Source organism: Schistocerca nitens, chromosome 5, assembly GCF_023898315.1.
Source record: "Schistocerca nitens isolate TAMUIC-IGC-003100 chromosome 5, iqSchNite1.1, whole genome shotgun sequence".
In the NCBI taxonomy this organism is placed as follows: Eukaryota; Metazoa; Arthropoda; class Insecta; order Orthoptera; family Acrididae; genus Schistocerca; species Schistocerca nitens.
Window position 1 is genome coordinate 670334345 of NC_064618.1, and position 17502 is coordinate 670351846.

Genomic DNA, 17502 nt, shown 5'->3' on the forward strand with positions numbered 1-17502 from the left:
GGTAAAAACGATATGACAAGAATAACTGGTGACATATGGTGCGAGTGCTAATCTCAGATGAAGAGGGTGGCACAAAAGAAGAATTCATGGCTGGCTGCACAATACCCATCAGAAGACTGATGACTCAAAAATAAATAAATAAATAAGAGCTGGCTGTGATAGACTTAAAGAGATGAAATACTAAGGTGTTCCCATCACTTCTTAAAATTGTAATAGCACAAACTGTTTGTAAAATAGTTGATTAGCATTAGAGATACTACTTTCTTGACATACCATCATTGCTCTGTTCATCCACTGTAGTGTATTAAATCAGTAAGATACTTACCTGCTATATGATAGGTGTTGTACTACACTACCCACTTTCTTCATTTAGTTGTGTAATTAATTTAGCTTCAATAATTGAAGGTTTACTTACTCCCTTTTTTTTTATAGGATTAACTGTTACCTCATCATTTCACCACAAGCACCATTTGGTGGCTACAAGCAGTCTGGAATTGGCAGGGAACTGTAAGTAAATAGTATAGATTAAAAAGAAAAATGGCATAACTAGTAAAACAATTTCTGATTATGCTACAATGCCTAATATTTTTCAGGGGAGAAGACACACTGCAGGAATATCTGGAGGTAAAGACTGTGTCTGTGAAACTTCCAAGCAAATCGTAAGATCTTTCAGCCATCAAATAAGAATTTTGTTCTGTTAAACAAATCATTATTGTGAAGCTTTAACAAACTTTTGTGCTGATCATATTGTAAAACCAGTAATATGGAAATAAATTTATATAATTTTTTTATCAGAGTATTTACTTTCTTCGTAATTGACACCTTTTGCTCATTTTGGCAATAAAACTATAACTATCATACGACTTTTGTAGATCAGTTTATAAAAATAATGGTAATTGTTAATATGTACGGAAGAGATGGATAAACTTGGGGTAGAATAAAGCTAACCTAGTACAACACAACAATTAAAAAAACTGAGTGTTCACCCATTAAAACTGTAGTAAATAATGCAGAATACATTATCATTTTTCATTAATATGCACAGTTCAGCTAGCAGCACTCATGCAACATTTCTTAATAATTTAGATCTTGCATTAAATAGTTTAATAAATGTAAATATAATTACAAAATAATATTGTTACAGGGAGACAAAATGGCTGACAAGTACTTGCCTTCAGGAGGAAAAATTTTAAGTACTGTGTGTGTTTGTGTATGTGTGTCAGGTTGAGAGGCACCCCCCCCTTCCCCATATGGGGAGAACGATCTGAGTTGAAAAATGGGAGGTATCAGAGAAAATCTGGGATAGAAAAATGGGAGGCATCAGAGAAAATCTGGGATAGAAAAATGGGAGGCATCAGAGAAAATCTGGGATAGTTTTTCGTATTTTTGGGCATCTATCGACAGTATTTAAATTTCGTCCCCAAAGAATAAGTTCTGGCCAGGCATTCTGTCTCCTTGTAATTTTATATGGTTCTCTCCCTTGAATTTGTTTATACAAATAATATTGTGTTTTCATTTTAACAGTGATTGCCTTAAAGAATAAAAATTGAAAGATTTTCCTCATTTAATCCATATACCAAGCAAGTAATACATGTACATTACTGTCCATTTTCCATACAACAATTATTGCAAATGCTACAACTGCTGTAGATTATATATCATCAACATACAGGCAGATAAATAAACAGTAAAAGTGGTTGAAAATAATCTTACTGTAACAGACCAAATTAGCTTCATAGACAGTGGGAAGCTCAATGTTAAGTGCCAACTGTTCCGTAATAATATATTGAAGTATAATCTTGCTAATGAAGGCTGGACATAAATCCTCAATGGGGAAGGCAGTATGAATAAACAACCATATTATGTGAGTGTATACATAACGTGTAAAGTAAGACATGAGAACAGAATTGCATAGGGAATCATTGTAACTAGCAAAGGTTTAAAGTCCTGACAGAATTAGTAAATATAAAACTCACGTTCAGCACAGTATTTAAATGGTTCTGTGATGAATAGAGAAAAATCTACAATAGTCATAAAATGTTCAAAGGAAATAACCACTGTAACTTATCTTCATAAACAGAGCTAAGACTGTGTTACCTCATTATTCTCCTGGAATCCTCTAAACTCTCCATTGTTTATGGTATACAGGAGAAAAGTAAACCTTTGTCCAAAACCATCATCTACCAAGACAACAGAGCATCTCATTCATAGGACACATGGCCTTTTTATACAGTAGCTAGCTCTGTCTTCTCCACTGGCGATGGTGGCAATCAGTTGTAATTACTGAATAACAAATGACACTGGAAGACATTCCAACTATAGTTTGTCAGTGTACAAAGTCATGTTTGCTGCCAAAGGAATGGCCTAGTGGCAGGAGCTAGTGCCAATAACTTCCACACTTGGAAGAGTCATTGGATGACATTTCTGTATACAGGCTCCCTCTACAACTCCTTGACATTTGTCGCAACATTTCTTGGGACACCCTCTATATATCTGAATAGAGTTAATACTTGTAAAATGTTTGTGACATCCAATGTTTCATCTAGTAATGATAATTATGAGCGTATGGCATTGGTGGCCGGGAGACCCCTCGCGGGGCAGTTTGGCCGCCGCTCCACAAGTTCTTTAATGCCACTACGGCGACTTGCGGGTGAATGAGAATGAGAATGAGAATGAGATGATGATGAAAGACACACAACACCCAGTCATCTCGAGGCAGAGAAAATCCCTGACCCCGCTGGGAATCAAACCCGGGACCTCGTGCGCGGGAAGCGAGAACGCTACCACAAGACCACGAGCCGCGGACTTTCGTCTAGTGAAATAGCAACAGATGTCGCTTCTTTGATTGGAGTTTATATATTGGAAGGTTTGAAAGGAGATAATCTGGTGAACACAAAGGCTGTAGATAAGTGCGTTGTCAGTGTGTCGTCAAACTCTCTTGGTGTCCTAAGATTCAGGTGGCCGCTGTCAATCTCTTTAGTATTTCCCAATTCTGTTTCACTGCTTCATTGTGTTTTAAAATGTTTGCACACTTTTGTTAATCTAATCGCAAATCATTCCTACTTTTCCCAGTGTACGTAGGGCAATCCATGCATGAATACGTGATTATGACTTTTCTCACATTGAAACTGCAGTGTGCAGATTATTAAGTTCCAAATAACCAAAATCTTCACTGTTCCAAGGAGTTTTGTCCTTTCTGAGCAATAAACATGGTCAACAGTAGAGTTTCGACACTATTTCATTGTCTCATAACCAAATTATTTTGTCATAAATAAAAGAATTAAATGTTCATATGAAATTTCTGGATTTGTTCTCTGCATTTTAATTGCTGACATGAGGAGTAGATCGATCATTTTTAATAAGTACTAGCTTTTCAGTTAATGGTTGTGAGTGAAAACATTTATTAAAAATGGTTACTATAACACTACTATTCAATCATTCAGTTTGCAAAACTACTGGTGAAAATATTATTTTGACACAGAAAGAATGATGCACTCATCTATCACTAAATTCACTAATGCACGCTTAATTCAGGCCAGCAGAAGAGAAAATGTGGTGAATGCAATCTTCCTATTGCATGCATCCACCTATGTTACATGTGAGTTCGGTGTGACGTCACAAACAGCCTAATGTTAGTTGAGAGTACCACCAGTTTCTTGCTTGTAACTGTTAAGAACTATTACAAGGAAGTGCCTAAGCAGGTGCACCATCTCTTGTGCAGCACAGAAACTAGCTGTTGGTTGAAAAGAAAGAAAATACGAACTGTGAAATATGTATCATAATATGATTTAATTATTATGCATGGACTTTTAATGAAAATTTGTGCCTTAATGATTCATATATTTAGCATGCAATGCGAGCATTGCATTTGTAGAGAATAAACCCATGGATGATGCAACTATTTCGACTACAGAAACAAATCTGGAAGAAGTGACTAAATAAGCAGAAAAAATATTATTTACACTAGAAAAATGGTTTGTATAACAAATTTATACTACAAAATGAAGAACAAGAAAACACAAATTTCATGAGATTTGAAAACAATGAAACTAGGCACTCAGACTTTAATAAAAAGAAACTAGTTTGATATGAAAATGTCAATACTAATGACCTTCACGTGGATTATAAATGGACACAGGAAGAACACATCAGTAACATAAGCCATCAATTAAAGTTAGTCTACTATTTATTGTGGAAGCTAGCCCAGATAGTTAGTACTCAAATACTAAAATCATTCTACTTTACACACTTCATCTCCACCAAAGGAGGTGGTACAGTGGTAAGGTAGGAGCCTTGTATTCAGGAAGATGGTGGCTCAAATCTCTGTAAGACCACAGAATTTAGGTGTCCTGTGATAAACCTGAATCACTTAAGGTAAATGCTATGGTGTTGTGTTTTTCTTTTATTTTTTTTTTTTTCAAAGCTCGCGGTCAATTTCCTTTCCCATCTTTTCGTAGTCTGAGCTTGTACTTCATTGCTAATGACCTCTTTATTGATGAGACATTAAATCCTAATCTTGCCTCTGCTTGTGCTACTGCTGTGTTACATTGTGTGGAATAGAGGTATGTGTGATCTCAATGAATATGAAAAAAAAAAAAATCATTATGCAGAAAACGACTATCTTCATGGTGACCAGCAAGTTGCAGACTAAAATTCAATATAACTTGATCCCTGGTTACTGTTTATTCAAAATGGCAGTAATCTGAACCCCACTAATAACATAACTTCCCAAAATCCACAACACTCATAGGAATACTTATCCTGTAGCCATTTGTTGTCCAGGGTTCAGTTCCATGGCTTTTATGTATGTTTGACGTGATATTTTTAACATTACATAAATCAAAAACAAAAGTTTTGTATAATCTTGGTTTATTATTCTTCTGTGCATAAACAACAGCACAGTGGTTAACACACTGCACTCTCATTCAGGAGGATGACTATTCAAACCTGTGTCCAGACATCCTGAGTTAGGTTTTCTGTGATTTCCCCACATCTCTTAAGGCAAATGCCGGGATGGTTCTGTCGCCTATCCCCATGCACTTTGATTTTATATACAGTTTATGTTGCATGGCACTTTTAAGTGAACTATATGTTGATTATTGTTGATGATCATGATCATGTCCCATACACTGAGGAGCGTAGGGGACGATGCGGGACACCCGCACCGCTGACTAGGCACGGTCCTAGCAGAGGTGGTTTGCCATTGCCTTCCTCCAACCGCAATGGGGATGAATGATGATGATGAAGACAACACAATATCCAGTCATCTCGAGGCAGAGAAAATCCCTGACCCCACCGGGAATCGAACCCGGAACCCTGTGTGCGGGAAGCGAGAACGCTACCGCAAGACCACGAGCTGTGGACTGCGAATGCAAAAAATAAAATTCCCTCTGATCTTTTATGTGGGGATACGCACAACAATAAAAGATTTCCTGCTGTGAATGTATGACCTTTAATTTGTAGGACTATGTACTTATAATTCTGATCTGGCTTGTTAGAAATGGAACACTGTATCATTACTGTAACTGATTACGAAATTAAACATGTCTTCCTTTGCTTTCGTATCTGAAATGCACTGAAAATTACTCTTATTATATGCACAGAAGTTACAGTATGCAGTGTTTGACAGACATAAAAGCTGCAGTGGATTTTTTAATATTTGAACACTATTGATTGCCACAGCTAACATGAGAACATGGAACTAAAAATGAGAATTGATTTTAATGTTATTAGCCAGACCAGATTTCAACACAGCGGTCTTTGATATCACACAAGTAAAGTTTTAACACTCTGATTTACATAAATTATTTATGTCACTGATATTGTACTAGTAGTTGCCCATGTCGATCTGAAAATAACTTAACAAAATCTACAGTACTCCTCTGGGGTCACCAGGAAGCTGAAAGAAATATTTTAGTGTAACATCACCTGCCCGCTTAGTTGGGGGAAAACTGCTTTCCTTCAATTATAGTTTGAATTTGCCGCAGCAGCGGCTCCTGCGATCATGGCGCAGCATTGCATCACAGAAAATTCTAAATTCGCTGAAAACGGCTAAAAATGTGGAATGAAATACTGGGCAAGCTAGCTACAAATTATTACAAGCATTTTTAACAATTTCTATATTCAAAATCAACATAGAATTCAAAGTACACCCCTTTTTTACACATTAGTATCAAATCGCATCTCTCTCGATAAAAGACCAAAAGAAAGGTAACTAACCATTCAAGAGAGCATCACAGGCTCTTACAACATTCACAACTACAAGAACACACAGACATTAATGTATAAGGCTTCACTATTTATAAGCAATTTAATATGCTAATATATATCCTTGTTATATTTTTAATTATCATCGTCTGCTTTGGTTTCCACACTTGCCTACCGCAAACGTGATTTGCAAAATGGGCATACGTAATATTACACAAACATAAAAATGAAAAATAATTATTTCCTTTTTTACAGAATCCGTATAGTCAATAACTGTTCATACAGAAATGAATTATAACAACACATATAAATTTGTTTTCACATATATTACACTGATTTTACAAATGCCCTCTGGCAGTATATGACTGACATTGCCAAATGTTTGTTAATATGATGCCATTGTTGTCAACACAGTCACTGTATATCACTTTACATTTTGTACATAATGCTTACTTTGTTCACTTTGTCACACGGTAGTCTATTTACATTGTCCAATGCTTTCCCAAGGAGTATATGTGTCTCCTTCACTTACTGAGCTGACCATATGCCTAGTCCCAGGATCATTGCAGTTTTGGCTCCACCATCCAGGCTATGTGCGTTCAGGAAACCTGGGAAAACTGCCCTGGAGCTGTAGTCATCTCACTTGCTTCACAGTTTAACACAGTTCTATTGGTTCCCAAATGAAGTTCGACCCTTGTCAAGTGTTCAAAATCGAACACAAAACATGAGAGTTATTCGTCAAAAAGTTAAAGTCCAGTCCTTTTCGAAAATGTATGCTTATGAAAGTCCACATCAGTGGTAATGTTCAAGTGTATGTTTTGGGGAAAGCTAATATTAATCATTAAATAATTTAACAGTAGTGTTACGACTTTGTCTTGCAATTGTTCATTATAGACATTCTACAGTGGCAATGTACTCATGCAAGTTTGTGTTGCTAATATGAAGAAAACATCTAACATATAGTGTCTAACAGGTTCATAGTTTGAGTTCATGATTTGAATGAATTAAAGTGTTTGTATTACAGAAATCATTCTGATGTTTAGTTCATCGACATTGAAGTTTTGTTGTTGTTGTTGTGGTCTTCAGTCCTGAGACTGGTTTGATGCAGCTCTCCATGCTACTCTATCCTGTGCAAGCTTCTTCATCTCCCAGTACCTACTGGAACCTACATCCTTATGAATCTGCTTGGTGTATTCATCTCTTGGTCTCCCTCTACGATTTTTACCCTCCACGCTGCCCTCCAATGCTAAATTTGTGATCCCTTGATGCCTCAGGACATGTCCTACCAACCGATCCCTTCTTCTCGTCAAGTTGTGCCACAAACTTCTCTTCTCCCCAATCCTATTCAATACCTCCTCATTAGTTACGTGATCTACCCACCTAATCTTCAACATTCTTCTCTAGCACCACATTTCGAAAGCTTCTATTCTCTTCTTGTCCAAACTATTTATTGTCCATGTTTCACTTCCATATATGGCTACACTCCATACAAATACTTTCAGAAACGACTTCCTGACACTTAAATCTATACTCGATGTTTACAAATTTCTCTTCTTCAGAAACGCTTTCCTTGCCATTGCTAGTCTACATTTTATATCCTCTCTACTTTGACCAACATCAGTTATTTTGCTCCCCAAATAGCAAAACTCCTTTATTACTTTAAGTGTCTCATTTCCTAATCTAATTCCCTCAGCATCACCCGACTTAATTCGACTACATTCCATTATCCTTGTTTTGCTTTTGATGATGTTCATCTTATATCCTCCTTTCAACACACTGTCCATTCCGTTCAACTGCTCTTCCAAGTCCTTTTCTTTCTCTGACAGAATTACATTACGTTAGACGAAATGTTGACGATGACGTTAGACGGTGCGTGCGATGGGGTGAGGTAAATGTTGTGTCCCGGAGCATCGGCTGGAACACGATATATTAGCGACTGTCGGGATCGACACCTCGTATCCACAGTAGCAATGACGGTGCAGTGGTTGGTGGCACCTGCGCTATTGCGGACTGTTCAGCTGTTCTGGCGTGTCGCGGATGTTTCACCCGCGATCAGCAGACTGGAGGCGGCACTGCACCCCATTGCTGCTTCTCCGCATGGATCTCAATCGCAATACATGTAACAAACTTTCCACCACAGTGTACTATCTTTAAGGATACACATTATAAGCTGTGAGAATAGAATGCAATTTGATTAATCAGCGTTTGTTGTCCAGTAAGCCGTCATTTCACTGGTTTGCACAGAATATGTTGGGGTGATAACGGTTTTCATGGCTTGACGACTGAACTGCACTGTGACACTGCTATTAAGAGTTTATCACGCTCAAGTTGCACTGCACACTTTTACTTCGTTCTCACAGTCGATGTGCTGCCAGAGCATCTCTTCAACACAGGAAATCATTTCGGTTCACACACACTAATTGTTTCCGCCGAGCGATTGTTTATTGTTATCGTCTCTGGACGGATTACTAATTACTCACTTACAAACGGTAAGTTTATTATTATTTGAGAACTGTGTTATGACAGGTTGTAACTTGGCATTCAGTTTACTTCAATGTATATATTGGTGCAGTTCCAACAGTCACTCTCTGTCCCTTCTACACAGAATATTCTGTCTGCAAGATTGCGTATACACACACAGTCTATCTGGAATGCATGTTAACTCTTCCTTACACTATTACTTTAACTTATGATGAGTCTGTTACATTTACAATGTTCATTGCACTTTTCTTAACATTGTTACAATGCATAAATGACCTTTTTCACAATTACTTGAAGGTGTATGACTTTGTGCATTAGTTTTTTCGGTGTAGCTTGCCCAGTTCTCACTCCTCCAATAAACAGATCTCATCATGTGCATATCAGATGGACTTGGGCATATTGTTCAATAAATACTTTATTTGGTGACAGAATTCACATGAATAATCTGTCCTACGGGACTACAGTGTAGTTTCCACGTAGAATGAATTAATTCGCATACTGCGCAGTTAATGCTCAAAGATGTGTACAAAATACATAGGCTTCAATTGAAGCATTGGTACATGCAAAGTGTATGTCAAATAAAAAGGGCTTGATTCTGACTGAATTTATTCCAGTGTCACTCTCAAATCACTATTGGTGGTAATACTGGTATACATAATTATTCTATGACTCAAAGTTACTTTCATTTAAATAGAGACCCTCTAAGGCTTTACTTTAACCTAACACACTTAAATGTATTATAGTACTATATGAAACTGAATCATCAATTATCTATGTACACTGTAATGAAAAATGACTCAAGAAATTGTTCAATGCTTTTGAAACAAGAAATTGTTTACTGCTTGATGAGCATGAAATATTTTTACTGACACTAATCTGGCTGTAAGCAAGTCTTCATCTTGCACATTATTGCACTTTCTATTGAGTCTACGCTCACACCATAAATATTCCTTAACTCTCTCGGTTTTTCAAAACTGAATATACAAAAATTCTTACTTAAAACTAAACACCCTTATATTCTAAGATACAAATATGAAATTTTCTTACAGCTGCTATTTACAAATTATTGTAAAAATAGTTTTACGGCTTTGCTTGGGTATAGTCCTTTGATTTTTCCAGTTTGAGGATGTGCCAACAGCTATCTACATCTATGTGGCACCTTAACCACTTCAAACATTGCTCCATTCTTATCCGTCATCTATCAGAGATCATTCGAACGGCGAAAAGCTCCACGGGACTGGAAGAAGGCCCAGATCATAGCAATCTATAAAAAGGGTAGAAAATCGGATGCACATAGTTACCGGCCAATTTCACTAACATCGATTTATTGTAGAATCATGGAACATATTTTGTGTTCAGACTTAATGACCTTTCTATACTCTGAGAAGCTCATCTGCAGAAACCAGCACGGTTTTAGGAAACAGCGGTCATGCGAGACACAACTGGCCCTCTTGGTGCATGATATACAACAGGCTCTAGATACAATCTCCTAGGTTGATGCCATATTTCTCGACTTTAGAAAGGCGTCAGACTCAGTTCCGCACTGTCGCTTGCCGGAAAAAGTGCGCGCTTACGGTCTATCCAATCACATATGCGGTTGGATATAAAGTTTTCTAACGGACAGGGAGTGGTATGTCATCCTGAACGGGGTAACTTCAACAAAACAAGAGTAACTTCAGGTGTGCCCCAGGGCAGCGTAATATGTTCTCTGCTTTTTACGATTTATACACTCCTGGAAATGGAAAAAAGAACACATTGACACCGGTGTGTCAGACCCACCATACTTGCTCCGGACACTGCGAGAGGGCTGTACAAGCAATGATCACATGCACGGCACAGCGGACACACCAGGAACCGCGGTGTTGGCCGTCGAATGGCGCTAGCTGCGCAGCATTTGTGCACCGCCGCCGTCAGTGTCAGCCAGTTTGCCGTGGCATACGGAGCTCCATCGCAGTCTTTAACACTGGTAGCATGCCGCGACAGCGTGGACGTGAACCGTATGTGCAGTTGACGGACTTTGAGCGAGGGCGTATAGTGGGCATGCGGGAGGCCGGGTGGACGTACCGCCGAATTGCTCAACACGTGGGGCGTGAGGTCTCCACAGTACATCGATGTTGTCGCCAGTGGTCGGCGGAAGGTGCACGTGCCCGTCGACCTGGGACCGGACCGAAGCGACGCACGGATGCACGCCAAGCCCGTAGGATCCTACGCAGTGCCGTAGGGGACCGCACCGCCACCTCCCAGCAAATTAGGGACACTGTTGCTCCTGGGGTATCGGCGAGGACCATTCGCAACCGTCTCCATGAAGCTGGGCTACGGTCCCGCACACCGTTAGGCCGTCTTCCGCTCACGCCCCAACATCGTGCAGCCCGCCTCCAGTGGTGTCGCGACAGGCGTGAATGGAGGGACGAATGGAGACGTGTCGTCTTCAGCGATGAGAGTCGCTTCTGCCTTGGTGCCAATGATGGTCGTATGCGTGTTTGGCGCCGTGCAGGTGAGCGCCACAATCAGGACTGCATACGACCGAGGCACACAGGGCCAACACCCGGCATCATGGTGTGGGGAGCGATCTCCTACACTGGCCGTACACCACTGGTGGTCGTCGAGGGGACACTGAATAGTGCACGGTACATCCAAACCGTCATCGAACCCATCGTTCTACCATTCCTAGACCGGCAAGGGAACTTGCTGTTCCAACAGGACAATGCACGTCCGCATGTATCCCGTGCCACCCAACGTGCTCTAGAAGGTGTAAGTCAACTACCCTGGCCAGCAAGATCTCCGGATCTGTCCCCCATTGAGCATGTTTGGGACTGGATGAAGCGTCGTCTCACGCGGTCTGCACGTCCAGCACGAACGCTGGTCCAACTGAGGCGCCAGGTGGAAATGGCATGGCAAGCCGTTCCACAGGACTACATCCAGCATCTCTACGATCGTCTCCATGGGAGAATAGCAGCCTGCATTGCTGCGAAAGGTGGATATACACTGTACTAGTGCCGACATTGTGCATGCTCTGTTGCCTGTGTCTATGTGCCTGTGGTTCTGTGAGTGTGATCATGTGATGTATCTGACCCCAGGAATGTGTCAATAAAGTTTCCCCTTCCTGGGACAATGAATTCACGGTGTTCTTATTTCAATTTCCGGGAGTGTATAAACGATCTGGTTGATGGTATTGACAGCGGCCTTAGACTGTTTGCCGATGATGCTGTATTCTATAGGAAAGTAGTATCACACGAAAGTTGTGAACAAATCAATGAGGATTTGCGGAAAATAAATGCATGGTGTAATGACTGGGAGTTATCTCTCAATATAAGTAAGTGTAACCTACTGCGTATAACAAGGCGAAAATCCCCATTAATGTATGAGTACAAAATAAATGATTAGTCTTTGGAAGCGGTAACATCCGTCAAATATCTGGGTGTGACTATTCGAAATGATCTCAAATGGAATAATCAGATTACACAAGTAACGGCTAAGGCGAACTCTAGACTGCGGTTTATTGGTAGAACCCTGAAGTGATGCAGTCCTTCAACAAAGGAAATAGCTTACAATACGTTAGTTCGTCCAGTCTTAGAGTATTGTTCGTCTGTATGGTACCCTTACCAGTTGGGTCTGATTCAAGAGATTGAGAAGGTCCAAAGGAGAGCGGTAAGATTCGTGACTGGTACATTTAGCCATCGCGAGAGCGTTACAAATCTGATAGAAATTTTGAAGTGGGACAGACTTGCAGATAGACGACGCGCAAAATAGAAGGGGCTGCTCACTAAATTCCGAAATCCAGTCTTCACCGAGGATGTTGAGCATATTACCACCAACTTTCAAATCGCGTAATGATCATCATTCAAAGATAAGGTAAATAAGAGCTCGTAATGAGGCGTTGAGATAGTCGTTTTTCCCTCGCGCAACCCGTGAGTGGAACAGGGGGGGGGGGGGGATATGACTTAGGCGCGAATTGTGCCCTCTGCCACACACCGCTTGGTGGCTAGCGGAGTATATATGTAGATGTAGATGTAGAAAGGGTCCTGAATATATTAATTGCCACTTACTGTTTTGTTTCAGCGTGGCTGACGATTTGGGATGGTTACGAATTAGTACCAAGTTTCCTATATCGTATTTCTGTATGTTCCTCACACCCCGATCGTACTTTTGCTTTCTTCTGGCGGCATCTAGATTTTCCGGGCGTGTTCTTACGGGTACAATAAATTCGTTGAGGTCCCGTGCGTCTAATACCAGACGAATTTTTCCATTGGCTTTCGCCACTGCTACAAGAGGGCTGCTATACAATGAGAGAGAGAAAGGGTTCGATGATATCCCACTCTAACATCTTTCGGATCTCTTTCGCCACTTTCTCCCTTCTCAACCATGGGATGGAGTAACGCTCGGCAGTAAGTTTTTGGGGTTGTCACCTCTATATGATATTTGTAACCGTTGTGAATTCTGAGAGCAGCTGCGTTAGCTGTTGTTTTTGCATGGGACTTAGACATTCAGATTCCTGAACTTTAATCTGGAATGCATCTACATTTACTTCAAAATAATTACTTTCCTTGTTGGGATAGTAAAGATCCGTTGTTGGTGAATTATTATCCAAGTGTAGTACACACGGGTTCCGACATCTGATAGTTATTCTGTTACAGCATGGAACAAGTACCTCATTCGATCGCATCAATGACAGTTCCACTCTTCTGCCTTTATTAATTATGCTTAGCTTTCCTGCGGAGGGGTCGAACACTGCGTCCCTCTCACGGAGAAAATCTACTCTCAGTATGCAGGCCACCATTAACCCCTTAACTACGAGGAACGAGGTCACTATGGCTTCGCCCTCTTTACAAATTTCTACCTGCACCTGGTGCTTAATTATCTGGCTCTGTGCACTTATGGCTCCAGACACCTTGCAGTTGTTCAATGGGAAAGTCAGTATACTTCGTCCCTTCCCAAGTGCTTTAAACAGTTCTACACTCATCACACTGACCGAGGCACGTGTGTCAATGATTATATTTACAGTAACATCATGTATTTTTGCTTCTATGCCTTCATTATTATTCTTTGCACATTTGTGCGGTTCTGTATGGAGATAATGCTCCATACTAATTCCGTCATTGTAACGCAGCATGTTGATTCCAGGTATACCATCATTTGTGGTGCTCTCACTCCACTCCACAGCCATCGACGGAGAGTATATCGTGGCCGATTCTAATTTGTTGAACTATTTTCTTGCGAGGTTCTCGGACGGTTGTTGTCCGTGACCTCTATAATATGCACATTTTGATTTGCAAGCCGCCACGGCTACGCTATAGGCGCGTTTTGCTGCGGTGGTCTGCTGTTATCAAACGCCTCATACTTTTGCCGGTCTTGGCTCGGTCAGGGATTATAATTCCAGTTACGATTATTTTCATTGTAATTACCGTTCCACTGGCCTCGCACAGTTTCCAGCCCCGGCTGGTCCGGAATCATATAGATCGTCAAATCTTGTTTTTTTTTATTATTTGACGGCTGACCTTAACCATTTTGATTTATGTTGTTGCTACTACTCGCCGGAATTCATGCCATTAGCCACCGCCCCCACCATTTCCATGGTTTCGGTTCGGTGCGTTACTATTTCTATCATTTTTGCATCCTGGGCCATTATTTCTCGTGTGTTCCCTCGCTGACTTCACGACTTCCTGGATTAGGTCGATCGAATCTAGTACTGACAGGAAACGTTCCATGTAGGGTGACCAGATGCAGTTGTTTAAAAAGGACAAGCAGCTTCAAAAAGGAGGACAAAGGAAGAAAAAAGAGGACACATCAAACGGTTCAACTGCAGATGAGGATACCACTCATCAGCTTTGGACAAGTCACGTGACTGCCGGGAATTACCGGTAAAACTAGTAGTTAATTGTTACTGATGGTCAGGTGGTGGTTAAGTGAGCAGTATAAAAAAAAGTTAAAAACATTGATTGCGATGACAGTGTGGCGTCAATTGTTTTGTTATGCCAACAAGGCGTAAGACCATTCACCTCCCTTCATTCGACGCACCGCTACCAACAGCTACAATTCAAGAGGCAGCTGACGACATGTAAACTGTACTTTAACCTTCCGAATACAAATAAATTGAATGACTATGAAACAATGAAATAAAACCATGACAGTTAATCTGTCGAGTGATTTCTTACCTGTATTGGCCACTGAGACGTACGTTCCAGTTCCACATATCTTACATTCCGCTTCAAATTCATTTCTCCCTTTCTTGAAAGCCGGATATTTGCAGGAAAGGACATTAGAAAATGTATACTTTCGTTTATGCATAGCCAAATATTTTACGTAACTCACTCGGTTAAAAATTACGCTCATAAATCACACGTGCACTACAGGAAGCCAAGCCAATACAAAGCGAAGATACGAAACGAAAATTTTAAGTAATCCATATTTGCATTCGTTTATAGGTCGATCAACGATCACGTCGACGATCCTGGTGCCACATACTAACACCACCTTCGTGCGTGTTTATCACGAAGGCTGTGCCAATTGTTAAAGTATTTAAAAAAAGAGCAATAGAACGGGACGAATTGTAAATTTAACTGTATTACGCTCAAGTTTGCGAAAAAGCCGGACACTGTAAAAATCCGCCCGGGCCTCGGATAAAGATCTAAAAAGGAGGACATGTCCGGATTAATCCGGACGTCTGGTCACCCTAGTTCCATGTCATTTTCGGGAACGTGCTTTTTCTTAATGCGGGTAGGTACATGAGATTTAAGTAGCCTAATAATGTCTCTCGACGATATAGACCTTTCCCAATAGCGCGTCCTGGTGATGTATTTTTCAAAATGTCGTCTTAGGTTCCCAAGACGAGCTGAATAAGGTTCAGGATTATACATCTCTTTCCTAAGCCTCTCTTGGATGTAAGGCGACCAATATTTTGCTAAAAAGTCTTCTCAGATTGCGCATTTGTCTTGCAACTTTCTGCTATTTCAGTAGCCCATAATGCTGCGTCACCCTGACTATAGGACATGACGTACTGTGTTTTCCGCGCTTAATTCCATGCACTTGGCAAGATGTTTCTGAAACGTTTGATAAACCCTACCGGATGTACGGACTCTCGTTAGGTAGTGAAAGTCTGGAATTGTCCATTTTTAATTAAACTTTCCTCAACTAATATTTTTGAGCTGTACGCTTTTGCGCCTGGTGCATAGGCTGCCTGCTCTGACCTGGAGCTGCAGCTTTTCGCATTATCGCACGAAGATTCCTCATTATTACGTCGCGCATATGTCTGTGCGTTACCAAATACATTGGTTACAGGTGACACACTTTCATTTTCTACACGTTTGCTGCTACCAGCTAAGCCCTTTTCCAAGTCTGATATCCGCTTAGCTATGTTCATCTGTCAATGCGGAATATCATCACTTAGTATTTGTTTGATAGTCTGAACATCACCCTGTACCTGGCTGCTTTCACGTTTGAATCAATCATTTTCTCAATGTCACTGTCTTTCGATTCTAACCAAGAATTAAACTCAGCCTCAATTATAGTCGCTTGTTCGTTCAGTTTGTGTTCGACAAGCTGTTTACAATCTAGTTCTAATTTTTCGATTCGGTTAGCAAAAATGCCCATTTCATCTACAATGGTAGTGTTCGCTACCTGCAGATTATTTACTTGCGCAGTCAACTCCTGTACAGCTTTAGGTATTGACTCATATGTTAGTTTCATGTTTGCCATATCCTTTTGCACGGATTCCAAGGACTGTTCTACTTGTTGATCACGCTCAGATTGCTGGCGGTCCCGCTCAGCTTGCTGTGCAGGAAAACTTTCGATTTTTTCATCCTTTTCCGATTGCTGGCAAAAAAAGGCTTCCCACTGCTTGCCTTTTTCCGCTTGCTGGCGGTCCCGCTCAGCCTGGTGTTGCGCTAACTTCGCCTGATAATTCAGCATGTGCTCTTATATGGTCTGAATCGAATATCCACCAGCCAAATTACCAATATCTGGTTCCTGCTCTGCTGGTGGTTGTACTACTTCTTTTTCTACTTCTGCTTGGGCACTGGTGGACGGTGGCACCACTTCCTGTGCCCCCGCCCCCACAGTTTCACAGGGTATTTCCTCAAACAGATTGCTTGTGCTGTCTAAAGCACTCGCTTCTACGTTTACTGCACTGGTTAGTTGCTGTTCCTCAGTATCCTTATTGCCTACACGTTGCCTATGCAGTTTGACCATATTTATGGTTTACGAACTTGGATACAGTATCTATGAACTTACTCGTTGCACATAAAATATATGAACTTGTATACAATGGACCACACAATGAAAACTTCTATCTACACTCGAACTCTGTTCTGTCACAAACAACTATCCTTGAACTACACACATTCCACTAGTGACATGAAATGACTCTACTGACCGGACAACTACACTGTAGTCTTACCATTAATTTGTATGGTTCTGAGTTCGGCTGCCCCAGGACTATGTTGTTGTTACAATTTCTCTGTAGCATCGAGTTCTACTCGTTCGGTTTGCTAGCAGTGGTGTAGTTTTCATGAAAGAATTTTACATGCATTAACACATGGCATTTGTTACAACATGCACATGTACATTTATCAGTAAACATACATACACTATCTATTCTGAAACACAAAGTTGTTAGGACACTTTCGTGGCCACTGCTCATTCGGGCCCCACGCTTCTGGGCGCCAAATTGTCGCGTATCCCCGTGCACTTTGATTTTATATACAGTTTATGTTGCATGGCGCTTTTAAGTAAACTATGTGTTGATCATTGTTAGAAACACAAAAGATAAAATGCGGTTCTCTCTACTGGTTTCTGTAGTTGAAAATTTTAACTTTGTGC

At 40.6% G+C, this 17502-nt stretch overlaps 1 protein-coding gene across 1 annotated transcript in view; it reads left to right on the forward strand.

Annotated features, from left to right (window-relative positions):
* The window catches only part of LOC126260914 (aldehyde dehydrogenase 1A1-like), a 42770-nt gene extending 41979 nt beyond the window's left edge, over nt 1-791 (forward strand). The window contains exons 11-12 of the mRNA XM_049958373.1: nt 433-507; nt 594-791. Of these exons, the coding sequence (XP_049814330.1) occupies nt 433-507; nt 594-663 (145 nt within the window). The 3' untranslated portion in view covers nt 664-791. The remainder of the gene's footprint in view (nt 1-432; nt 508-593) is intronic.
* The last annotated feature ends 16711 nt before the right edge of the window (nt 792-17502 follow it).